General features: G+C 42.1%; 1 protein-coding gene across 4 annotated transcripts in view; it reads right to left on the reverse strand.

Annotated features, from left to right (window-relative positions):
* SMAP1 (small ArfGAP 1) overlaps positions 1–27378 on the reverse strand; it is a 226501-nt gene that overhangs the window by 124293 nt on the left and 74830 nt on the right. For all 4 annotated transcript variants that reach the window (XM_050950828.1, XM_050950830.1, XM_050950831.1 and 1 more), the window contains one exon: positions 2179–2259. In XM_050950828.1, coding sequence (XP_050806785.1) covers positions 2179–2259 — 81 coding nt within the window. The remainder of the gene's footprint in view (positions 1–2178; positions 2260–27378) is intronic.

Genomic DNA, 27378 nt, shown 5'->3' on the forward strand with positions numbered 1-27378 from the left:
CAAGCAGACACTGCTTTCCTTGGTTACATTCAAGTCACATTTCCAAGATTTTCTTCAGAACAGCTAATGACTTAAAAAAAACAAATACCATGCAGACAGAGAATAATCAAGAAGCCCAACCCCACACATTTTGAGAAACGATACACAAAATCATCAATAGAGGACAACTTAATAAAATCATGACTGTAGACATTTTGTTGGTGACTTGCCAGTACATAAACAGGCAAAATCTTAAACAAATAACTGTTCAAAATAGATTTATCTTAAAACAAGGACAAGACGATACCACCATTTTTAATCTAAAATCTTGAAAAATACATTAGAAGCCAAGAGCAAAAAACAAAAAGTACTAAGGGGTGGAGAACTAAGAATGTGTGCTACTATCTGACACTTTTATAAAGGAAAATAACCCTGTCCCCCACACCCCCAGCTTTCTTGGTTGTATTTTACTTTTTTATTATTACATAAAGATGTACCTTGGTATTCTGGTATGTTCAGTAAAAAAATCTTTTTCTCACTTCCATTTCAACTACCTGAAATATCTTAAGAGAAGCTCATGCTAGCAATGACACCAATGCATTCTGATATCTTCTTTTAAACTTTGTTATAGTGAATTTCTGGTATCAAGACACTAGGATATTATTCATGGAAGATTAGTTACAACATGACAAAAAAGTTTGACAAGTGAACATTCAGAACAAAACATACTTTAATATTAATAAAAAACATATGAAAGATGGTATTTTTATTCAACTGTGACACTACATTGCCACCGCAAAAATAAACTGGCAGATAAACTCCAATGAAATATATACATAGTATTGGACTAAACTGCAGGATAAAAATTCTACAAACATGCTAATTGTTTTTCACAGATGACACAAATCATCTGTCAAGAGAAAGCATCTTTACAAATACTTTCAAAGAAAGGTATTTGTTGAACTTTTTATATCAAAACAGATTTGACATGAAAAAAAAAACTTACTTTAGTTAGAAATGTAGTTCTTTTGGTAAAGTTAAAACAATTAAGTTTTCAGACAGCCTGTGCAAAAAGTAAATACATTGAACCGGTTTGTTTCTTTGAGAGTTGTTCTATTAGAGAACTTAGTCAGGATTTATTTGGACTAGAGTTATTTAATAATCTTGCAAACAATAAACTGTGTAGGTTCATGTATAAAATTGATCAGGTATTCATTTATAATTCTCACTAAATGAGTGAACACAGCTAACTATACACACTCTTATAAAGTACATAGTAATGTAGTCTCCATTAAAAAAAAAGAGTATTCAAAATGTGTGCAGATGGGTAACAATTTAAAACTTTATCCTCACACTATACTGTTCTAGTTACTTTATTTCCTTGCTACAATAAAAACAAATTGTTCTTACAAAGTCACAGAATTACAGAGGTTAGGGAAGAAAGCCATTACATCTAGCACATTCCTCTGCCAGGATTGTTTCAAAGTATTTATTGTTACTTTTTCCAGTCTAGTCCTAACTGTACTTAGTACTGCAGACTCCACTAATTCCACTGAACAATCTGAAAGACATTGATATTCGGAATATTATTCTGACATACAGCCTACTTTCAGGAATAAACATCCTAGTTTTAGCTATTAATATCACTAAACAATTCTTCTCCCTCGGTGGTATTCTCTTAAGTTATTAGTTCAATCCATGACAGAGTTGCATAACAGTGTAGCAGTGAATCCATATTATTATTGTACAATTTAATTTCAGACACATATCTGTGCTGCATCTGCAGACCAGAGCTCTCATGGTATGTAAACTTCGACACCAGTCAACCGCATAGACCTCAGTTTTCAAAAAACATACGCATGGAAAATACACAGTAACTATGAGTGCAATAGAGTATTTTTTAAACCTTAACCGTCTAGGTCTAATTCTTGTCAACTGTTATTTTACTAGGATCAGATAAACATATTAATACAAACCCTTCTTTCCCTGTCCCATCAAATGGATGGAAAGTTGACATTGTCAGTCTTTGCAGGTCAGACAGTCATTCAAGTATTCATGAACCATTAACAGTAGTTAATTTTGACTATTATTCAGACATCTTTTTATATTTCAAATACATCTAACTAACTCCAGGCATAATACATGGCCTAATACTGTATCCATTTGTAAATTAAAAGAAATAAAATGAAGTAGTTTTACCTTTTCAGTTGTTAGGGGTTTCAATGTTTTTTCTGATTCCCTCTCTCTCTTCTTCTCATCTTTCTTTTTCTCCTTTTCCTTCTGTAAGAGAAAGAGTATGTTACTTGCTAGGAAAAAAATGTTTGCAAATAACTTAAATTTAAAAAAAAAAAGTCCTGCTGAACACAAATGAAAGTCTCCACATAAAATATAGAAATTGATTACAGAGCTTAGTTATAATTTTTGAAAATGATAAAGTAAAATTATTTATTGTACTTCCCTCATGTGTGTTACAGTAATAGTTCATAGTCAGTATGGTAGCTTCCAGTGTTCCAAAGAAAGATTACAAAGCTCAAATAAGCCTTTGGTCTAGTTAAAAAGCCTAGTGGTTTCGGGCCCAACACACCTCATTACACTTGTGACTGAATAGGAAATTATAACTTTAAAATGTATAATCTGAGTTCAGAGAACTATAGCAGTTACAGCAATGTTCATTTTCAACTACTACAATTTTCTTCAGTTTCTCCGTACACCCCACCACCGTTTTCTCTATTTCACCAACATTTTGTCACCTGCAGCAGTGTGGTAACAGTTTTTCCGAAGTTTGCATAACTTTGTCCAGCATAAAGTTATGAATAGTGAATACTACAACGTTTGTGGGCCCCGATTAGTATAAACTAATTTTTAAAGACATGCAGTATTTTTATTTTTTTTTTGCTCAGTGTCAATGAACAGCCATGGTGAAGGATAATCTTTCAGTAATGAGGTATAACAGTAAAGAATATCCAATAATCCTATTTTAAAAAGCCTTAAGTGTTGTCAGTCCTGAGACATTAGTTTTAACTATTTGTTAAGTTTGAGGCATCCGCATTATTGTCTTAAGATCATTTGGATAAGAAGAGGCCTGACACTTAGTGCTAAACTTTTAAAGGACCCACTTTAAAATTAATTTTAACTTATTAACTCATTTGCTTGTAAATTCTCCAAACTCATTTTATACCCAGAATAAATGCTATAATTTTTGGAAGACCATCATGTTTTTCACACAAAAACATGGTTGAACCCCTGCTTGCTTAATGGGTAAAAGTTTAAAAAACACAAATCCCATTTCAAAAAAGTGACCTTAGGCACTGAGTAGCTTAAGAACCGAAGTCACCTTTGGCATAGGAATTAGGCTCCTAAGTGACTTAGGTGCTTTTGAAAATTTTGCCTAATACTATTTGTCCCAAAAGTTTTCAGATAGTGTCAGGGGACGTAAGAAAAAATAGGCTTAAAATTAACTAACTTTTATGCCTGTAATGCAGGGATCAGCAATCTTTCAGAAGTGGTGTGCCAAATCTTCACTTATTCACTCTAATTTAAGGTTTTGCGTGCCAGTAATACATGTTAACATTTTTAGAAGGTCTCTTTCTATAAGTCTATAATATATAACTAAACTACTGTTCTATGTAAAGTAAACAAGGCTTTTAAAATGTTTAAGAAGCTTCATTTAAAATTAAATTAAAATGCAGAGTCCCCCAGACCGGTGGCCAGGGTCCAGGCAGTCTGAGTGCCACTGAAAATTAGCTCATGTGCCGCCTTCGGCACCCGTGCCATAGGTTGCCTACCCCTGCTGTAGTGCATGGCATTAATAAACTTAAGAGCATTTAGGCTTTGAAGCTTGCACAAATGATGCCTACAAATCAAGTAAAGCCATTCAGTGCATTCGATGTACTATAATACTCTAAAGAGGGAACCCATACTGTATTTTTATGCAGACAGTGAAACCAAAAAAGTTTCAGTGTTGCATTACAGTACTATAACCTTACTACCTTAATTGACCTTGATTATATCAACTTTCTGCTCTCTCTGCCTCCTGTCCCATAGCAGTCCACAGCAAGCCTCCAGTTAAATCTAAGATGGGACCACAAATATTATGCATTAATCATAACTTTATGCTAGACAGAGAGTTATGCAAGCTTTGTAAAAGCTGCTACCATGTTGGGAAGATATGGGAAATGAATGGGGGGTATGGAGGTACAACTATATTGTGTGTGTCTAGGAATGGTACCTGTGAAAGTAGAATGAATTATATAGTAAGAATAGAAAGGATTAAAGAAATGTTGTCTGTACCTTTAAGCAAAATTGTTGGAATGTTGCAACCAGGTGTCAGGAATACAGACATTCACATAGAACAATTGCACCGTTTAAGGGCAATTGGTGAAGCATTAGCCTTAGATCGATAACAGTTAGTAAGGAAATAGGATATGCATGCTATGCCCCAGGTGAATTTTACTGTTTTGATTTCTTTGTCCCTTTGTCTAATTCCCACTCTTTTATCTGTATAAATAAGACTGTTTGGGCCTTGCATGGTCACTCACATATTCTGAATGTTATTAGCGGAGCGCTACGCTAATAAACAGTGGTCTGACAAACTGTGAGTCCTAATTCTAACTTTGACATTCCATATATGCCACCTTCACCGTACCAACTGACTGATCTATATTTCTTTGAACAGCACCTGCAAGAGAAACACTGACATCTACATAGCATTTCACAAAATTGAGGTAAACAAAAAGGTTTAAATGAACTGATACCCCAACCGAAAGATGCATGTAGCAGTAGGGTGACCTGATGTATTGATTTTATAGGGACAGTTCTGATATTTGGGGCTCTGTCTTATATACCCTACAGCTACTACCCTCCCACCCCAATTTTTTCTCACTTGCTCTCTGGTTACTCTAGGCGGCAGGTACAACACCACCAGATCAAACAGGAGAAGACAGACGAGGTACAGACAGGAGAGACTGCAGTCCTTTGCAGCCAAATCACATCAGAGAGAAGGACCAGGAAATGCAACAAAAACACTGTTCTCCCTCTTGGAGAGGCACATCATGGTGCTGAAGAGAAGAACATATGTACTCTGGAAAACCCTATCTGTATTCCATTGTGGGTATGCATGTGCTCCACATGCCTGGAATCACACAGTTCTTGCAAGCAGTGTCTTTTGGTCCATGCATGTACCCTCAACTCTTCACATGCCTCCAACCGAAGAGATAAAGGGCAAAGTGGACTGCCAGACGCTCCAGTTCCTTCTCTGTCATAAATCCAAAAATAATTTGAAGTGGAACAGAAGGACGTCAGGCAATGAAACAGAGATGGGGAACACACATCTCAAAGAATCTCCAGTTATCGTAAGTAGCTCTCTCTTCAAGTGCTTCTCCCTATATGCATTCCACTCTGGGTGACTGCCAAACAGTACTCAAGGAGAAGGAGGGTGTAAGGATGCAGGTGGCAGAGGATCACTCTCCCAAAGCAGGACAGCAGAGGAGTCCTGTATTCATAGATTTATAGACTCTAGGACTGGAAAGGACCTCAAGAGGTCATCGAGTCCAGTTCCCTGCCCTCATGGCAGGACCAAATACTGTCTAGACCATCCCTGATAGACATTTATCTAACCTACTCTTAAATATCTCCAGAGATGGAGATTCCACAACCTCACTAGGCAATTTAGTCCAGTGTTTAACTACCCTGACAGTTAGGAACTTTTTCCTAATGTCCAACCTAAATCTCCCTTGCTGCAGTTTAAGCCATTGCTTCTTGTTCTATCATTGGAGGCTAAGGTGAACAAGTTTTCTCCCTCCTCCTGATGACACCCTTTTAGACACCTGAAAACTGCTATCATGTCCCCTCTCAGTCTTCTCTTTTCCAAACTAAATAAACTCAATTCTTTCAGCCTTCCTTCATAGGTCATGTTCTCAAGACCTTTAATCATTCTTGTGGCTCTTCTCTGGACCCTCTCCAATTTCTCCACATCTTTCTTGAAATGCGGTGCCCAGAACTGGACACAATACTCCAGTTGAGGCCTAACCAGCGCAGAGTAGAGTGGAAGAATGACTTCTCGTGTCTTGTTTACAACACACCTATTAATGCATCCCAGAATCACGTTTGCTTTTTTTTGCAACAGTATCACACTGTTGACTCATATTTAGCTTGTGGTCCACTATGACCCCTAGATCTTTCTGCCATCCTCCTTCCTTAGACAGTCTTTTCCCATTCTGTATGTTTGAAACTGATTGTTCCTTCCTAAGTGGAGCACTTTGCATTTGTCTTTATTGAACTTCATTCGCTTTACCTCAGACCATTTCTCCAATTTGTCCAGATCATTTTGAATTTTGACCCTGTCCTCCAAAGCAGTTGCAATCCCTCCCAGTTTGCTATCGTTTGCAAACTTAATAAGTGTACTTTCTATGCCAACATCTAAGTCGTTGATGAAGATATTGAACAGAGCCGGTCCCAAAACAGACCCCTGCGGAACGCCACTTGTTATACCTTTCCAGTAGGATTGGGAGCCATTAATAACTACTCTCTGAGACATGCATCTGAAGAAGTGGGTATTCACCCACGAAAGCTCATGCTCCAAAACGTCTGTTAGTCTATAACGTGCCAAAGGATTCTTTGCTGCTTTTACAGATCCAGACTAACAAGGCTACCCCTCTGATCTCTGAGTACGGTTATCCAGCCAGTTATGCACCCACCTTATAGTAGCCCAATTTTAATTGTATTTGCCTAGTTTATCGATAAGGATATCATGCGAGACCATATCAAATGCCTTACTGAAGTCTAGGTATACCATATCTACCGCTTCTCCCTTATCCACAAGGCTCGTTATCCTATTAAAGCATTATGCCTCAAAAATGTGTGGATGGAACTCCATGTAGCTGCTTTGCAAATGTCAAGTAGAGGTACTTCTTGAAGCAATGCCATTGACATCACTTGTGCTCTGGAAGAACGAGCCCTAACTCCATGAGGGGGAGAGACATGTGACCGCTGACAGCAGGGTAATATGCAGCCGAGTGGTAGCCCCCACCATTTTGCATGTATTGTTGGGACTATATTTTCCAGTGTGCATTACTTAGCACTTCTCAACATTAAATTTCACCTGCCATTTCACCACTCAATCTCCTAGTTTTGTGAATCCCTTTTTAAATCGTCACAGTCTGCTTTGAGTAGTTTTGTATCATTTGCAAGCTTTGCCACCTACTTTGTTTACCTCTTACTTTCACAGATCATTTATGAATGTGTTGAACAGCACAAGTGCCAGCACAGATCCTTGGGAGAACCCACAATATACCTCTCTCCATTGTCAAAACCGACCATGTATTCCTATCCTTTGTTTCCTATCTTTCAACCAATTACTGAGCCATGTGAGACCATTCCCTCTTAACCCAGGACTGCTTACTTTGCTTAAGAGCCTTCAGTGAGGACCTTGTTAAAGGTTTTCTGAAAGTCCAAGTACACTATATCAACTGAATCCTCTTTGTTCACATGCTTGTTGACCCCTCAAAAAATTCTAATAGATTGATGATTACAAAGCAATGTTGACTCTTCCCCAACATAGTGTGTTCATCTATGTATCTGATTATTCTGTTCTTTACTACAGTTTCAACCAATTTGCCCACTACCAAATTTCAGGCTCACTGGCCTGTAATTCCCAGGATCACCTCTGCAACCTTCTTATTATTTAAAAAAAAATCAGCATTGCATTAGCTATCTTCAGGTAATAGGCCAATTTAAACAATAGGTTACATAGCACCGTTAGCAGTTCTGCAATTTCATATTTGAACTCCTTCATAACTCTTGGGCGACTACCATCTGGTTCTGGTGATGCAAGTACATGATACCATATATCCCAGGAAAGACAGACAGACAAAATTCTGATTGACCTTCAAGGATTGTTCATGACCTGATCTATAAGGTTGTTCATCCCTTGGAACCTGTCCACTGGCAGATAAACTCGCGCTCTGACTCCAGTGAAGTCTGTGGTGGAGTGCAGACAGACAAGGGAGGACAGGAGCTGAAGCACTTATGAAGTTGACATGTAGGCATCTTGACATGTCTTGGCAACAAGAAGCCAGTTGTCAAGACAGTGGAGGACAGCAAAGCCATGACATCTGATAATGGGGATAATACCAAGACAATCTTGGTAAAGATCCTGAGGGCAGTAGCACGGCTAAATGGGACCACTCTGTATTGAAAACGGTCAGTGCCCATTATGAACATGAGAAAACATCTGAGCCAGATGAACATCCCTCTGAACATATTCATCCTTCATACCTGAAACCTGCAAGCCATATGCCCTTTTCCAGGGATGGTATTACAGATGCCAGCGTGACCATGTAAAATTTCAGTTTGTGAATAAAGTAGTTGAGGTGGCGAAGACAGAGGATGGTTCTCCGGATGCTTTTCTTTTTGGGTACTCAAAAGTACGTTGTGTAAAAATCCTTTCCTTGGTACCGAAGAGATACCCTGTCTACTGCTCGCTGCTGTAGAAGGAATTCTACTTCCTGTTTGAGAATCTCCTCCTGGAAATAGACCCTTAAAAGGAGCAAGAAGGGGGGCTTTGGAGGGGTCATGAGGTAAATTTGATCATAGCTGAAATCGATGATGTTAGACACCCATTTGTCCATCATTATTGCATGCCAGGTGTCGAAAAGGGTGCCAATAAACGCCAAAGGATGTGGGGGAAGTCGGCCGATGGTGGCAGCTCTTGAACTCCTGCCAAAAGTATTGTTTACCCAAGGGCTGGAACTGGGATGATGATGTTGAAACAAAGTGCCAAGAAATGAACTTCTGAACCCTTTGCCTCTTATGAAGTGTCTCATAAAGCTACTAGTGGTAAAACTGTTGAGCCACTGGTCTAGTTTTGTATGACTGCCTATGAAATCTCTCTCTTTGGGGCAGGTGTATTTTGCCAGGGAGTGGAGGGTAGCTCTGCAGTCCTTCTGAATCTGCAAGGACTCATCTGTCTTTTGGTTAAAAAAATTAACTTCTTTGAAGGGCAGGTCCTGCACAGTATGTAAAGCACCATATAGGAATGTGATTTGCTGGGCCTCCTCCATACTGACAGAAATTAGTTTGAAAATGCATAGGCACCAGATGCATTCTGGGTTTCAGTAGGGGGAAAGTATGGGAGTTTCATCCCTCTTCCTATAATTTTCCTGGCCTTTTGGAGTTATGCTTTTATCCATTTCAAGAAGTGCCCAGGAAGCCTGGGAGAGATGCCACAAATCCTGGTATATCTACCCAGATAGCAACGTACTAAAATCAACGCAGCACAATGTAGACCCATAGCTGATAGAGAAGATAGTTATGATGGTGCAACCACACACATTGTGAACACACTGTACTGATGTATGTTACACTGCTGGAGCTTCCCAGTGAAGGCCAGCCTATAGTAACATACTGGTTAAGTGCTGAGTCACGGGAAAAACTACCTGCTGAATCCCCTAGAGTAGGCTTTGCAACACCTACTGTAGATATTTTTGGACGTCTAATTTCACTGTATATAACACCAGTTCAGATCAGATTTTTCATTTGAAACCCTGAACAGAAAATATTTAAGCCTGCTGTAAACTGATATTCCTTGCCCTGGAAGGGAATGTTTTTAATTCTGATTTAGAAGCACAGAATCGCATGTATAAGTAGATATGCAGGACACACAGAAGATCTTCACTTAAAAAGCTATTTCCTAAAATTTCAGAGCATTTATCAGTAGTTTCTTCAGAGGCAGAATTCTGAACAGTAACAAATTTAAAGCAATTGTGACTATGCTAAAGATTTTTTTTTTTTTAAGAAGACAGCAGAGTAACACTTTTCAAAAGAATCTTATTGTCTAGAACAGTGGTCCCCAACCTTTTCGTCTGGTGGGCACCAGACAAAGGACCACTGCGGCGGAGCACCTGCGGAAATGCTGCCGAATTTCAGCGGCATTTCAGCGGGGATGCCTCTCGAGGACGCAGCTTATCATCGACAAGTGGCGTCAAGAGGTGTTGCTGCCGAAATTTGGGAGCGACGCCCCTTGATGACATCACTTGTTGGCAACAAGCGGCGTCCTCGAGAGGTGTCCCCGAAGTGCTGCTGAAATTCGGTGGCTTTTCAGCAGGTGCTCTCCCGGGGGCCAGGACGTGGGTGCATTAAGATGCCCCCGTGGGCACCGAGTTGGGGACCACTGGTTTAAAACATGGACCATCATTATTATTATCTGGTACATGTTCAAGACAACTACTCTGGTGACCTTATGAAGAAAATTTAAGTTGATCTGAGTTGAATATGCTGCACAAAGGACATAAATAATGAGCTCCAATATATGATTATTAAAGAAAAGTGTCAACACTCAGGCCACGTCCACACTACAGAGTAAAATCGAAATTAATAAAATCTATTTTATAAAACAGATTTTATAAAATCGATTTTACGCGTCCACACTAGGGCACATTACTTCGGTTCACTCTGAGTAGCTCAGTAAAAGAATGGGACCAATAACTTCGAGTTCCGTCCACACTAACCCTAAATCGATTTAGTAATATCGATTTTAGGGTTACTCCTTTCGTTTAGCTGGAGTACAGAAATCGATTTTAAGACCCCTTAAAATCGATTTTAAGTGCCTTGTAGTGTGGACGGGTACAGCGTTTAAATCGATTTAACGCTGTTTAAATCGATTTAACACTGTAGTGTGGACCTGGCCTCAGGCAGCTAAACCATTACGCCAGATTCAGAATATATATATTTGAAGCAGCACGAGAGAATTTAAAGAGTATAGATTATCTCCTTTGAAATCAGCACAATACACCAATGGAGGAGCATGCTGCCTGTATAGTTGCCATCCAAACCTGGCCAAGAGAAGTAGCAATAGATCAAACTTAGCGCTCAAATTAGATTTTAGTCTGGGGACTGTACAGTGCCCAGACATTAGGCTGCCAAGATGGTCGTCTTGCTCCATTTTTAACTCATTTCTTTATGAGTAAGTATTACAAAATTGAGGAAGGAGAGCATTTGTACTTGTTTCCTTCCCATCAATATTGGGAAGGGTTTTATTGAAATAACACGTTTAATTTTTTGGTTTCCTTTAACAAGTCAGTGTGTAATACAAATTTAAACAAGCACTATCATTGCTGTAGTTTTACTCTTTTTTTGAAATAGTTGTGTCTCTGCTCAGCATATACACATTCAATTGTATCTTGTGTGTGTTCACACATTAAAAATATTTCATACCAAAAGTTATGTTTATAAGCTGGTAATGTTGAAGGGGAAGGCCCTCCAGGCAGGAAATACCCAAGTTACCTATGTGTGCCCTTATCTCTTCCCACTTGTGTATTTGCATTACAATACTGTCTTTAAAGAGAGACTGCCAATTCAATCACCACCAAAATTACTTTTTTGGCCCATTTTAACAAGCAGTACATGCAGTGATTTTACTTTAAACAGAAAGCCAGAAGAAAATATTTTTCTAATTTGTTTAATTTATGTATTTGACAGAACTTTGTCTACAGTCAAGTGCACTACTTCCCATGCTGCTTGCGAGCCTTTCCTCTTCTCTCTTGCTGCGTGACATGGTTTTTAAAAATATGAAAATTATAAAACTATAAAAATTGGCAGGGCAGGTTATTATCCTAAACTACATTTAAAACTTTTGTGAAGTTTGTAAAAATTGACAATCTAATAATCTTAGTTAGGCACAGAGTTTATGTTTAAAAATGTTTATACATGACATTTAATGTAAATTCATCCTGTGTCATTGACAGAGATTACAATGTAGATTGCCTTCTCTAACATATGCATTTTTATTTTGTCATCCTCCATGAACCATACATCCGCCCCCCCCCAACAACTGCACAACCTTCCTTATGTGTAAGTCAAAGGCCAAGGCAGCAAAGATGAAGATAATCTAACCACAAATGTACAAAATAAGTCAGCAAAATTTCACCTTTATGTTGTATGCCCTATTCCTACAAACAAATATGCATATACTTACCTATAAGCACGACATGATTTCAGTTAGACTACTCCTGTGCTTAAATTAAGTTGTGCTAGCATTCGCAGGATCAATACCTTAACACTGAGATTGCTATGTAAAGAATGATCACTAATTCTACAGTAACTGGTTCTTCAAGATGTTGTAGTCAGTGTTCATCCCACAAGTAGGTGTTCATGCGCCTAAATGCACGTGTCCTGTTCTTCCCCGCGTTCCTGTGCGAAGACATAAAAGCGAGACTAACTGTAACCTTCCCTCAGGTCCCTCACAATGGGATCTACACATTGTCCCAAAGAACCACACAGTTATTGTAGCATAGGTAACCATTCTCCCTCCTTCAAGTTGTGAGTGTGTGGACACACTGTTCGTGACCGGCAAGCAATATGCCTTCGGGATAGCGAGATGAGTATCATCGACTGCATTAGTATTACTGCTCTCCTGATCTTGGCATCTGCTTTGCAGCCAAGTCCACTACATAATGCTTGTTGAAAGATTACTACATGTTGCCACTTTGCAGTTCTTGGCAACAAACATTTTAGACACAGGCAGAGGCTGTGGGCTCAGGAAGTAAGTCTTGATATTTGGTGGGAGAAGTACACCACTCTAGTGGTAACACAGCAAAAAGACATTCTGTTATCCACTTGGATACTCTCTGAGATATGATGGCCTGGCCTTTGCAAGAGCAAGCTAGCTAGAAATAACCAAGGACACAGTCTGAAGAGGAAGTTATTTACTGTAACTAGAAGGTCTTCAAGATGTGTGGTCCCTAGCTGTATTCCACACGTGGCTTCGCATTCATGCCATACACCTGAGTTCAGAAGTTTTCTCCAAGCAGTGTCTGTTGACCAGCACATGCGCAGCATGTCTCTTTGCTGTCCCGACCAAGGGCATAAGGGGCAGTGATGAGTAGGCACCTCTCTGCTTGTTAATGTAGTGCATAGCAGACATATTGTTTACCACGACCTCCACTGTGGAATTCAGAGGCTAAGAAAGAAGGCCATACAGGCTAGTCTGATGCCTCTGAATTCCAGGAGGTTTATGTGAATTTCCACATCTACTGAGGACCAGGTCACCTGCATCAGTAAGTGGTCCAGATGGCTTTTCAACTGTTCCTGATGCATTCATGATTCAAGTCCTTGTTGGGTAGGATGCTAAGCACAGTAATCCTCCTCATTTTTAGGTTATTGCCATCATTCCAGTTCTGTGAGGCCTTGAGCTGGAACCAAGACCTTTCCATCAATTTGGTGTTCTGCTGGACAGCGCTTTAACCTGAGCCAGATATATAGAGGCTACAGGTGAAGTCAAGCAAGTATCATCATGTATGTGCACACTAACATGTGGCCTAACACTCAAAGGCCCCCAGCTGGAGGCCAGAGTCCTCCAACACCCATCCCAGGAAAGAAGCAGCAGAGAGGTCCCTCCAAGAGGGCTAGAGTTGTTGCGAGGCAGCAACCAAGCAGAGAGGTTATAGAGGAAGCAGCCCATGAAGGCCCTTTCAAAAGAGGTGCACCTGGCTGGCTGCAGGATCTGAAAGGGCCTGGATAGATTAGTCTGCTAGCAGGGATTGGGGAAGCAAGAGGTGCTCCTGGCTGGCTGCAAGGGTTAAGGCAGTGTGACAAAGTTCCTCCTCCACTTTGGTGGGTCCTGCGCTTATTAGCAGCTTTGCTCACCTCAGTGATGTTGCCCCCAGTCTGGGTCAACTTTTCTTGTGTCTGATCAGGAGTTGGGAGGTTTGGGGGGAACCCGGGCCTGCCCTCTACTCCGGGTTCCAGCCCAGGGCCCTGTGGATTGCAGCTGTCTATACTGCCTCCTGTAACAGCTGCATGACTGCTACAACTCCCTGGGCTACTTCCCCATGGCCTCCTACAAACACCCTCTTTATCCTCACCACATGACCTTCCTCCTGGCATCTGATAACACTTGTACTCCTTAGTCCTCCAGCAGCACACCCTCTCACTCTCAGCTCCTTGTGCCTCTTGCTCCCAGCTCCTCACACACACTTCCTCCTCTCTGGCTCCCCATCACCTGACTGGAGTGAGCTCCTTTTTAAATTCAGGTGCCCTGATTAGCCTGCCTTGATTGGCTGCAGGTGTTCTGATCAGCCTGTCTGCCTTAATTGGTTCTAGCAGATTCCTGATTACTCTAGTGCAGCCCCTGCTCTGGTCACTCAGGGAACAGAAAACTACTCATCCAGTGACCAGTATATTTACCCTCTACCAGATTCCTGTACTCCACTGGTTTGGGTCTGTCACATAAGGTAGTTGCTGGCAGAGACCGGGGAAGCGAAGGAATAACTTCTGGCTGGCTGCTAGGACTCACTGAAGACAAGTCCACGGACAGTACTTACCCCTGGAACTGTTACCCCATGGAAGGGGGCTCATCTAGACTGACCCAGCTGGAGAGTCGGGGTCAGAGAACTAAAAAGGCAGATGAAGAACCAAGGAGGAAGCCGGGGGGTGGGGTGGGTGCTGCTCCACCCCAGAGCAGGAACCTTCACATGCGAGCTGGCCAACTAGGGTACTGAGATCAGTCCTCAGTCTGATCAACAGGGCCTGAACCTGGGGAGGACTCCAGGGACAGTGTAGGCAGCTCAGCCAGAGGACTGTGTCACTAAAGACCTGCCAAGAGATCCATTGGCTGGAGGAGGGTGCTTGCGAGAGGTGAGTGCCACCCTGGGTAGGAAAAAAACAGATTACAGACACGGTCAGCCAATGAAAGGGAGCACTTGCGAGAAGCAGGGTGCCAACCCTGTTCACTCCTTGTCCTCCTGTGCGATCTTAGACTACAATTACCTAGTGACAGGAAAGCAGTGACCCTTTTCCCACATGAGAAACTTGTATTTTGTGACCATAGCCCAGTAGTTTGCCACCCGGAATTGCAGTAAGGCAGAGGAGTATGCTTTTTGCCCAACAGTTTCTAGTTTTTTTAAGGTCCATGACCTTCACTGTACTCTTGGAAAAGGTAGAGTTCTCCTGCACTGCTGATATTATCAGGAACTCCGATCTTGAGCAGGTGTAGGAAAATTCAAAGCCTTTCAGGGGCACCCGGTATCTTCTTTTCACGTGTTCAGATGTGGGAGAAAGTATCAGGTATTTGCCAGCTCAAATATGCCCTCACTGATGGAGAGAGCAATTGTGATGGGTGTTGTAAAGCTTAGTATGTCAAAAAGCTTGTAGGACATCTCCTGTATTACTGTGATTTCAATGTTCAGGGATTCTGTAATGCAGGACTGGCATTCCTGGAATGCCACGCTGGAGTAGGAGCTAGTGTCACTGCCTCATCAGGTAATGAAGACCAACACTTTCAGTTGAGTCCGGTGTGTCTGCTGTCCCTCTATTACCTCCAACTCATGGGGGTCAACACTGGGCTCTGGTCTTGGTGCCCTAACAAAAAATGCCACAAGAGACCAGGATCGCTTCCACTTCCTTGATGCATCAGAGGGGGATCTGCTCTGGGATACATGCAGTGACAGTCCCCAGTAAAGCTAATACAGCCAAGATAGCATGCCATAGGGGTATTGGCCTGACTGAGGTTGGTCGATCCAGTGCCGCTCATGCCTTATCTGGGGCAGAGCCCTAAATTATAGCCTTCTATTACACCCTTGGTGGCACTCAGAGTGAAGAGGCATACATACTGCATGCCAGAAAGGAGTCAGCTTGCAACAGTGAAAAAAAACCTCTTCAAACAGTGGTATTGGGCAGCGACATAGATTATGCACTGGTTCAGATGCTAGTAGTCACTTTGGTGGAAGGGATGTCTCCAGAGAATTCAGAGATATGCCCTCACGGCAGCACCAAAGGCCCATGATTGGCTCAGTCATCTGCACCATTGATGGAGTTGGAACCAGGACTACTTTACCATATACTGCCCCATTACTGGGGAGGACCTCAATAGTTAGTCTTTGGAAGCAAGAGGTTTTATGTCCTCCCGGAAGGATGATCCCATGGGATATTTGGAGCTATGTTTCTGCTTCACCCATTCTGCCTCTCAGCACTACCTTTTATATCAGGGGCATAGATGCCACCTCTATTGCTAAGTTGCTGGTGCTGCAGATGCTTGTGCGAGGATCACAGGTGTGAATGCACTAGATGCCAGCTTTGATGGTGTTCTCTTCTCATCTTCCTTTCCACTGACCCATCCGAGGGTTTAGAGCCTGCATGAGGGAGTGCTGACTGATGCCATCTCATAGACTCTAGGACTGGAAGGGACCTCGAGAGGTCATCGAGTCCAGTCTCCTGCCCTCATGGCAGGACCAAATACTGTCTAGACCATCCCTAAGAGACATTTATCTAACCTACTCTTAAATATCTCCAGAGATGGAGATTCCACAACCTCCCTAGGCAATTTATTCCAGTGTTTAACTACCCTGACAGTTAGGAACTTTTTCCTAATGTCCAACCTAAATCTCCCTTGCTGCAGTTTAAGCCCATTGCTTCTTGTTCTATCATTAGAGACTAAGGTGAACAAGTTTTCTCCCTCCTCCTGATGACACCCTTTTAGATACCTGAAAACTGCTATCATGTCCCCTCTCAGTCTTCTCTTTTCCAAACTAAACAAACCCAATTCCTTCAGCCTTCCTTCATAGGTCATGTTCTCAAGACCTTCAATCATTCTTGTGGCTCTTCTTTGGACCCTCTCCAATTTCTCCACATCTTTCTTGAAATGCGGTGCCCAGAACTGGACACAATACTCCAGTTGAGGCCTAACCAGTGCAGAGTAAAGCGGAAGAATGACTTCTCGTGTCTTGTTTACAACACACCTGTTAATGCATCCCAGAATCATGTTTGCTTTTTTTGCAACAGTATCACACTGTTGACTCAACTCTTTTGGCTCCACTTTGGGATTATTTCCTCTTGGTTTGAAGTAAACCATGTTCATTACTCAAGCAAATGTAACATGAGCCAAGCACCCCTGGACTTGTAGTTCTGGTCCTGAAAGAAAAACAACTGGTACACCAAGCTCTTAAGTACTTGTCTGGGATATGGTTCTTTCCCCAGGCAGAAGCATGGTTGTGTCCGTAAATGAGGTGGATGAGTCTGTCACAGAAGGAACAGGGTTTGAACACAGATCGTTTTGAGATGGACACAAGGCATAACAATTGGCACAAAGTGCCTCTCCCTGCTGTACAGTAGGGTGTATCCACCCCCCCCTTTTTTTTTTTGAACATCCAACTCAAGGAAGGAGAAGAAAAGTAAAGAAAATTTTCACCAAATTGGTAGAAAGGAATGAGTCTAACACTCTAAAATGTAAAAGGTCAGATACTTGTTAGAGTCTGTCTTGGTAAGACAGCACAGAGGGTCACAGCTGCTCCGCCCTTTATGACTTTGCACAGCAGCACACAGTGGTACAGAGCACATGTGCAGCCCTGACTGCCACCGCTATTCAAAAGAATCCAATCACACACAAGACTTCTACAACGCACACCTACAGTGGGATCCACGCTCACATACATTAAAAGTAGTATGATTTACTATGAACTTTTCATATAAAATGGTCTTTCATTTACTGTCTAGGATACCAAGCAGTAGATAGAACTAACAGTCTACATAAATGCAAAGTGGTAGGAAATATTCTACTTGATACTGTATTTCTAAAATAATATATGATCATGTAGTTAAAGACTACTGTAATGCCTATGCAGAAGGGGGTAGAGTTTGGGTTTTCCATGCAACCCTACTTTGGAATTACTGTGTTTTGACTATTTAATTATATAACCTATATGTTCCATCACAATAGTTTTTGGTATGGAAATTTCTCTGTTTTAAAAGATAAAAAGAAGAACAGTCATAATGATGTAGGACTTTGATGGATTACAATAATGCATGCATATTTAATAACAGAGCTACTTCAATATAACAAATGGGCCGTGTTGCATAGATTCGATACTGTTTATAGGAAAGTAGCCATCTTCTGCACAATTTAGGAGATGCAGAGCTTTCAGGGTGCATCAGAAGGGCACTTCCTCCTCTGCATTTTACAAAGCATGAAGGATCCCTCTCTCAACCCCAAATGTTTCTAATGATTCCCTGCATTCATTAGATTTTCACTGTGCACTTAAAGTCAGCCATGAAAATCCTCTCGCACCTGCACACTTTAAAAGTTCAATATGCTGGTTCATTGTTTCCTAACTCAGAACAAATTAAATCAAGTAAAAGCACTTCTCAGTTAATGCTATTTTCATCTTTAACCTAAGCTCTCAGCCTTCAGCAGCTTGCCTGCAGGAGGTCCTCAGTCCCGCGGATTCAGCGGCATGCCTGCAGAAGGTCCGCCGAAGCCGCGGGACCAGCAGACCCTCCACAGGCACGCCGCCAAAGGGGATCTGCCTGCCGCCCTCACAGCGACCGACAGAGCGCCCCCCGTGGCTTGCCGCCGCACACACGCACTTGGTGTGCTGGTGTCTGGAGCCACCCCTGGCTCTCAGCCATTTTATTTACAGAACTGTTCAAAAACCACCAAAATATAATATAAAAGTGAAATTTCTCCTCCCCACTTTTCTTGGATTCAAAAATGAGTGAACTTCTGCAAATTTTGCTCAAAAAATTCACCAATGGGCAAGGCAGTACAGAAAATGTCAGAGTGAACATTTCAGAAAGTTATAAGCCCTTTGAAAATGTAGTTAGAATGGGAATAGTTATGGAAGTATAACTACAGAGGTTGATTTTATTTGTGCTACAGCTAAAAGATATTTACAAGATGTACTGAAACTAAATTCACTAGGTAATTGTAGTTGGCCCCTGCATATTAAGTGTTGTATACAAACAAGCCAAGTAAAAGTTAAACAGACACAGAAAATGCTTAGAAGATATGGTTTACCTATAAAATAATTACATTTACAACTTAGAAAATCTTACTATGACTAACTATTATAGAGGAATTTATAAGAACTGGATGTTAGGTCATGTGATTACTTTCATTATATCCTAAAGACTGAGGTTAAGCCAAAAATTCCAAATGTAAGATTCCTAAAGTTGGTTAACCAAGTTTGAAAACCAAGACATTACGTATTAAATTTATCACTGTATAAAGAAGTTACTCGCCTTGTGCAGTAACGATAGATCTTCAAGATGCGTCTCTAAAGGTGCTCAATTGTAGGTGTGTCTGCGTCCCTGCTCTGCTGATTGAAGAATTTAGGTAGCAGTATTCATTCGGCCTGCGCACGTGCTGTCCCCCTGCCATGAGGCTAACCAGCATTGTGGGCGAACCCTCCTCAGTTCCTTCTCTACTGCAGAGAATAGGATGAGAACTCAAACAGAGGGGAGGAGGGTAGGTTGTGGAGCACCAACAGGCACACTCATCTTGAAGAACCATCATTACTGCACTAAGTGAGTAACTTCCTCTTCTTCTTCGAGTAGCATCCCTATGGGCGCTGCACTGGAGGCAGGGGCTTCGGAATAGAATCTGTGATGGATGGTAGTACTGGGGCACCGAATCTGGCATCTGCAGCAGAGTCTCCCAGGATGGCATAGTGTTCTGCAAATCTTTGTGCAGATGCCAAGGTAGCTGCTCTACAGATTTTGAACATAGGGGATGTCTCTGAAGAAGGTGACGGATGAGGAAATCAAGCTTGTGGAATGTCTGCAGATTGTAGATTTGGGTGATAAATCACAAATCTGATAAGAGTTGATTCTATTTGAGACCCATTCAGAGAGCATTTGAGCTGAAATTGCCATGCCTTTAAATCTGTCCACAAGAGAGATTCTCTGAAAATTCTTGTCTTGTCCAAATGAAAGGCCAAGGCTCTCCTTATGTCAAGCGTATGGAGGATGACCTCCTTATTATCCTGGTGAGGCTTTGGAAAAAAAGGTTAGAAAGTGAATGTGTTGGTTCACATGAAATGCGGAAGTCACTTTGAGGTTGAACTTCACATGTGGTCTAAACATGACCGTTAGGGAAGAACACTGAAGGGAGGATACGCAATCAGGGCAGCTCTCTCACCATCCTTCCTGCCGAGGTAACCGACCAGGAATACCATCTTCATGGGAAGGTGAGTTAAAGACCATGGGTTCAAAGGACTGTCTAGTCAGTCCTTTTAATACTAGATTGAGATCCCGTTGTAGGGTAAGAAGCCTAGGTTGGGTAAAGAGGTTCACTATACCTTTGAAAAACCTCTTCACAGTTAGGTGGAAAAAAACTGAGTACCCTTCTCCCTGCTGGTGAATGGTCGCTACTGCAGCTAAGTGTACTTTTAGCAAATTAACAGAGTCTTGATTTCTTGAGATTCAGCAAATAGTCTAGTACTACAGGTAGAGTGGCCTTATCCAGGGTGACTTTTTTGGACTTGGACCGGATCCGAAATCTGGCCCACTTCTATAGGTAAGTATGACGAGTAGTCACTTTCCTGCTGTGTAATAATAATTCTGATACCTCTTCAGAGCATATGATGTTATTGACATGAACTGGGACCATATGGATCTTTGTTGCAACCAAGGTCCTGTAGTGGCATCAGATCTTGTATAAAGGGGGTCAGGTAAGGTGTTTAAGACAAGGTTGCGATGTGCTGGTAATGATTATGCTTTCAGGGTGCATGTATCATTTTTGTATTTAAAGTTATGAATACTGGTTCTATACTATCTGTATTTCAAACTTAGGCTATACTTCTGGGTGACACCCCAGCCAAATTTTCATCAGCATTGCCTAGCCTGCTTGATGGACATTTAAGGAACATCAGCTATACAACTGACAAATTGAAAGAAGGCACATACAGCTTGTGACTCAGCATGGTATTCAGGAACATGCCTATGGACAGAAGAACTCTAAAGGTTTTTTCTTGCCATGTGCCCACATGCTTGTCTCTGGAAAATAGAAAGAAAGAGGCCACATGACAAGAGACTATAAAAGGCTGCTGCAGTTCCTCCATCTAGTCTTCAATCCTGCTTCTTACCTCTGGAGGAACTTTGCTACAAATAGAAGCTCTACACAAAGGACTGATGATCCATCCCAGCTGGGGATGTACTCCAGAGACTTAAAATAAACTGCAGGTTCAAATCATCACTGCTACAAGCCTGAACCAAAAACTTTGCCATTACTGTATGTAATTGATTTCATTTAACCAATTCTAGCTCATCTATATCTTTTTCCTTTTATGAATAAACCTTAAGAATTCCAATTCCAAAAGACTGGCAACAGTGTAATTTGTGGGTAAGATCAGGTTTGTATATTGACCTGAGTCTGGGCTTGGTCCTTTGGGATCAAGAGAACCTTTTTTCTTTTACTAAGGCATTGGTTTTCATTGGGAAACTGGAGTGTCTAAGGGAACTGCTTGTGTGACTTATGGTTAGCCAGTGGGGTAAAACAAAAGTCTTCTCTTTCTGGCTGGTTTCGTTTGTCTTAGAGATGGAAAAACCACAAACTTGGGCTGTAACTGCCCTGCTTTAAGGAATTTGTCCTGAACTGGCACTCTCAACTGGGTCCCACCAGAACCAGCATTGTTACAGAGCATGATGTCTCTATGTGCTGGAACCATGAAAGAGTCAGGCTTTGATCCATTGTATCTGCAGGGCGGGATGGAGGGTGCATCTCTTGTTCTGAAAGAGGACATAAAGAGTGGTTGCAAGAGTCATTGCTGGACACACCACCAGTTGAGACAGTTAAGGGTACCATGTCTGTCTGGGCCAGATGGGAGCGATTAGTATGATGTTTGCTTTCTCTCTATTTTCAGCAGCAGAGGGAATGGGGGAAAGACAAAGAATGCCTTTATCCCATGAGAGGAAGTGTGTCCCTCACAGAGTGCTGGCCAATACCCGCTGTGAAGCAATATTGAGGATGTTTCTTGTTCTGGTAAGTTGCAAACAAGCTTATCATCAGTGTCCCCCATCATCAGAATATGTCGTCGAGCATCACTAAGTTTATCTCCCATTCGTGATAGCGTGGGAATTTGCTGCTGAGACTGTCTGCTATTGTGTTGTGTACTCCCGGCAGGATACTGTAACACTGTGGGAAATGCTATGGAACTGGTGCATTAGTGCTTCCATATAAAGGGAGGGGAATCTGGCACCTCCTTCATGGATAATGTAATACATGCACACTATATTGTCCATCATGACCTTTGTGTGTACACCCTGAATCAATGGAAGGAAATGAGCATATGCATTCCTGACCACTTTTAATTCAAATAGATTGATGCGAAGGCACGTTTCGGATTGAGCCCATTTGCCCTGCACAGTAAAATTGTTGAGATGTGCACCCCATCCTATCAGAGATGTGTTGTTTGATTGTGATGGGCAACAGCAGCAGTTTGTCTATGTTGCCTGTGTTCAGCCTATAAACCAAACTGAACTATGATGATTGGAGGCATCTCATGCAAAGTCTGGCATGAACTATCACCTATATGCCTACAGCCATGTGCCCCAGAAGCTGAAGAGAGTGGTGTGGCCAATATTTGAGGGCTGGATTGCATGGCCTCCTTAAGCGTGGAGGGACTGAGGAATCTGTGTTTTGGGAGGCATGCTCTTCCTCAGAGTGTCGAGGTCAGCTCCTATGAATTCTAGTCACTGTACCGGTATTAATGTTGATTTCTGTGTATTGATTTGCAGACCCAGATTCCTGAACAAAATCCAGAGTGGTATGGGTAACTCACTGGGCTTCAAAGAAGGAATGTGCCCTGACAAGACAATCATCCAGGTAAGGGTAGATCATAATGCCCTGAGAGCATAGCTGGGCCACCATCACAGAGATAATCTTAGCGAATACTCTGGGGGCCAATGAGAGGCCAAAAGGGAGTACTCTGTATTGGCAGTGGTCCTGGCCTAGTATGAATCGGAGGTATCTTCTGTGACATGGTACGATCAAAATGCAGACGCAATCTTGAAGGTCGGTCAAGGGCTGAAAACCAGTCTCCTCTTTCTAACACTGGAATAATCATTCCCAAAGTGACCATCTTGAGCTTCTGACCCATAAATTTGTTGAGCCCTCTGAGGTCTAGCATGGATTTTCCAACATCTCTTTTTCTTGGGTATCAGGAAGCAGCCTCTTAGATGTATGGACACTGGTTCTATGGTTCCTATGGTGAAGAGACAGGCTCTCATGAAAAGAGTCCCTGAAGTGGAACGGGGAAGGGCATTGGGAGGGAGAGGGTGACATGGATGGAGCACTCATCTCAAATAATCTCCAGTACCCATTTGTCAGAGGTTACCCATTCCCAGGTACAGCGGAATGGGGTGAGATAGTAAACCCCTCTCATCCCCATGGATGATAATGTTGGATGGTATTGAAGAGAGTGGTCTAATGGCACCTCGACCAACCCTTCGAAATTGCCATTTTGAGGTAGATGGCTGCGAAGAAGTAGGATGAGGACCTGAAGGCTTCCAGTGGAGAACCTGGACTTTTCTTTGGAGTTCTGAAGTGCGTCAGGATCGTGACAAGCAGGGCCTGAACGAACGCTGAGAACTATACTGTCTCTTCTGCCCAAGTGTGTAGATTCTGAGAGATTGAAGAGTAGTCCTAGAGTCTTTTAAAGTGTAGAGGGAAAAGTACATCTTTTTCGCAAAGAGTTTTGTACCTTCAAAGGGAAGGTCCTCCACAGTTGTTTGCATCTCTTTGGGGAAACTGGATAAGTGCAGCCAAGAGACTTGTCTTATGATGACATGGATGATGGAACATGCCACTGTATCAGCTTCATCAAGAGCAGACTGGAGTGATGTCTTTGCCACTAGTTGGCCTTAGTTAATGAAGGCTTAGAATTGGGCCTTGTGAGATTCTGGGAGCTGCTCAATAAAGGAATTGAGTTTTGAATAGCTGATGTAATCGTATTTTGCCATTAAGACCTGATAAGTTTATGACATGGAACTGTAGAGTGGCTGACAAGTATATTTTTCTCTGCTTCCAGTCCCGGTCACAGCGGGTGGATTTCAGGTGATGCTGACAGCCTCTTCAGTTTTCCACATCCACAATCACTGAATTAGGAGGCAGGAGGGAGAAGAAAAAAGTGTGTCTTTTGCTGGTATGTAGTATTTTTTATTAGCCCGCTTGCATGTTGGTGGTACAGATGCCGGGGTCTGCCATACGAGTTTGGTTAATAGAGAGGGCTACTAAGGACAAAGATGTGTAGACTGTCCAATCAGAGAATCATAGAATATCAGGGTTGGAAGGGACCTCAGGAGGTCATCTAGTCCAGCCCCCTGCTCAAAGCGGACCAATCTTCAACTAAATCACCCAAGCCAGGGCTTTGACAAGCCTGACCTTAAAAACCTCTAAGGAAGAAGATTCCACCACCTCCCTAGGTAACCTATTCCAAGTGCTTCACCACCCTCCTAGTGAAAAAGGTTTTCCTAATATCCAACCTAAACCTCCCCCATTGCAACTTTGGACCATTGCTCCTTGTTCTGTCATCTGCTACCACTGACAATACTCTAGATCAGTGGTTCTCTAACTGGGGTTCGTGAACATTACAAAGGGTTCCCAGGAAAAAAATCCCTGATGGCGGATAGGGATCCTGGGCAGCACAGGGCCAGCAGCCTGGAGCCCCCGAACCTCCAAGAGCTAAGCAGATCAACGCAAGCATATCTATCACACTGAGGAGATTTAAACTTCAAGACTCCTTATAAGAAATGGAAAGGGAGGTGGATATTTTTTGCTGTTCTTAAAATTAAACAGGCAGCTAGTATTGTTTTTTAAATTACTATGAAAAACAAGTTTAAGCTTTGTTGTAACGTGCATTGTTTGTCTGGACTGCTCAAGCCCCGAATGCTTGTGTAGGAGGAACTGTGTGGATTGGGTCCTCTCCTGCCATCCATCTCCACCCTCTGACAAACAGAGGCTAGAGACACCATTCCTTACCCATCCTGGCTAATAGCCCATTGTCATGGTATTAGCTCTCTACTGCATAACTTCCAGCTCTTTGTGTTAAACCTGTGTTATAATCCTCGCCTTCACCAACCTCCTAGGCAGGAGTTCCACAGGTTGACTGTGTGCTGTGTGAAGAACTTCCTTTATTTGTTTTAAGCTGCTGCCATTAATTTCATGGTGGCCCCTAGTCGCAATTATGGGAACAAGTAAATAACTTTTCCTTATCTACTTTCTCCACACCACTCATATTTATATACCTCCTCTATCCCCCCTTAGTCTCATCTTTTCAAGCTAAAAAGTCCTGCCGCTTAATCTCTCCTCTATGAGACCTGTTCCAACCCTAATCATTTTAGTGCCCTGTTGTGAAACCTTTTATAATGCCAAGTATATTTGGAGGGCACCACATTGTACACACTATCAGACAAAGTCTTGTTGATCTCGACCTCAAAAGAACTCTAATAGATTAGTAAGACACGATTTCCCTTTACAGAAACCATGTTGACTTTTGACCAACAATTTATGTTCTTCTATGTGTCTGACAATTTTATTCTTTATTATTGTTTTAACTAATTTGCCAGGTACTGACATTAGACTTTGTCATAAACAGATAGCTAAGGGTTAATGTCTCTTTCACCTGAAGCACCTGACCAGAGGACCAATCAGGAAACCGGATTTTTTCAACTTTGGGTGGAGGGAACTGAGTGTTTTTTTTTTTTGTTTTCTGGCTGCCTGCCTTCTCTGAGCTTTGGAGAAGTAGCTCTACTTTCTAGTCTTCTGTTTCTAAGTGTAAGGACAAAGAGATCAGATAGTAAGTTCTATGTTTCTTTTCTTTGGTATTTGCATGAATATAAGTGCTGGAGTGCTTTGATTTGTATTCTTTTTGAATAAGGCTGTTTATTCAATATTCTTTTTAAGCAATTGACCTGTGTTGTATCATCTAATACAGAGAGACATTTGTACTTATTTTTCTTTCTTTTTATATAAAGCTTTTTTTAAGACCTGTTGGAGTTTTTCTTTACTTCAGGGAAATTGAGTCTGTACTCACCAGGGAATTGGTGGGAGGAAGAAATCAAGGGGAAATTGTGTGTTGGATTGCTAGCCTGATGTTTGCATTCCCTCTGGGGGAATAGGAAAGTACTTTTTGTTTCCAGGATTGGAACAGAGAGGGGGAGTCTCTCTGTGTAGTTTCACAGAGCTTGTGTCTGTGTATCTCTCCAGGAGCACCTGGAGGGGGGAAGGGAAAAAGGATTATTTCCCTTTGTTGTGAGACTCAAGGGATTGGGTCTTGGGGTCCCCAGGGAAGGTTTTTCAGGGGGACCAGAGTGCCCCAAAACACTCTAATTTTTTGGGTGGTGGCAGCAGGTACCAGGTCCAAGCTGGTAACTAAGCTTGGAGGTTTTCATGCTAACCCCCATATTTTGGACGCTAAGGTCCAAATCTGGGACTAAGGTTATTACATGGTGGCAGCTGGTGGAGATAGACAGAATCCAGAAGCCAGTAGAAATATTTATATTTTTCTTTTCTCTGCTAAGGGCTTTTTAGCAGAGAGAAGCAGTTGGTTTTAAAAGGAACCAGAGAGAATTTTTTTTTCTGCTCTCTCTGGCGTTTGTGGCTTGCATGTTAAGCAGAAGTCGTTAAGGACTATTAACAGTCTTTTGTCACACAATAGCACTCCCATTGAGAGTCATACCAGCACTTATATGCATGCAAATAAAGTGGTTTTTTGGTTTCCCTTCATTGAACATTAGCTAGAGAGAGAAAAGGACAAAAAGCACTGTTGCTAGGCAGACTTCAGGAGGAACAGAGAACCTGCAGTTCAGAAGATAAAAACCGGAGGGCACCCCCAACAAGAAACAGGAATCATGACTTCTAAGGCAAAAATTGAGGCCGAAGAACAAATCAAAGAAGCTGACACACAAGGCGACAACTGGGAAATACAACAAACAGAGTATGGAATAAGAGAAAGAGAAAGAGAGGCGGCCACCGCCGAGACATGGAAAAGCACCAAAAAGAAATGGAAAACAACAAAAAGAGAATGAAGAGAAGGAAAAACAGAGAAAACATGAACTGGAGTTGGCAAAAGCTGGCTGCATGTGCCAGCCAACCCTAACAACCCGGCGCCCAATATTGCTCCACAGCACAGGAAATTTCCCACCTACAAGGCAGGTGATGACACCGAGGCCTTCTTGGAAATTTTTGAAAGAGCCTGTCTTGGGTACAGCATTCCCGAAGACCAGTACATGGTAGAATTGAGGTCACAGCTCAGTGGACCTTTAGCAGAGGGGCAGCTGAAATGCCTAAGCACCAAATGAATGACTATAAAACTTTTTCAAACCAAGGCCAGATACAGGATGGGGATAACCCCAGATCATGCCCGTCGGCGTTTCAGAAACCAAAGTGGAAACCAGAGGAGTCATTTCCCAAACACGCCTACTACATTGCAAAAAACTATGAGGCCTGGCTAACAGGAAAAACACATTAGCAAACCTTGGAAGAATGAACCTCTCATACAAAATGTGAGCAGTGTTCTTGGATGGTCATTCCCGAAGGACATCTATCACTTGGTACATACAAGATGGAACACCAAGAAATCGCTGAGGAGGGGAGATTGGAGCAAAATGGATGGAAACGGCAGAAAGCAAGAA

Source organism: Gopherus flavomarginatus, chromosome 4 (genome assembly GCF_025201925.1).
Source record: "Gopherus flavomarginatus isolate rGopFla2 chromosome 4, rGopFla2.mat.asm, whole genome shotgun sequence".
NCBI lineage: Eukaryota > Metazoa > Chordata > Testudines > Testudinidae > Gopherus > Gopherus flavomarginatus.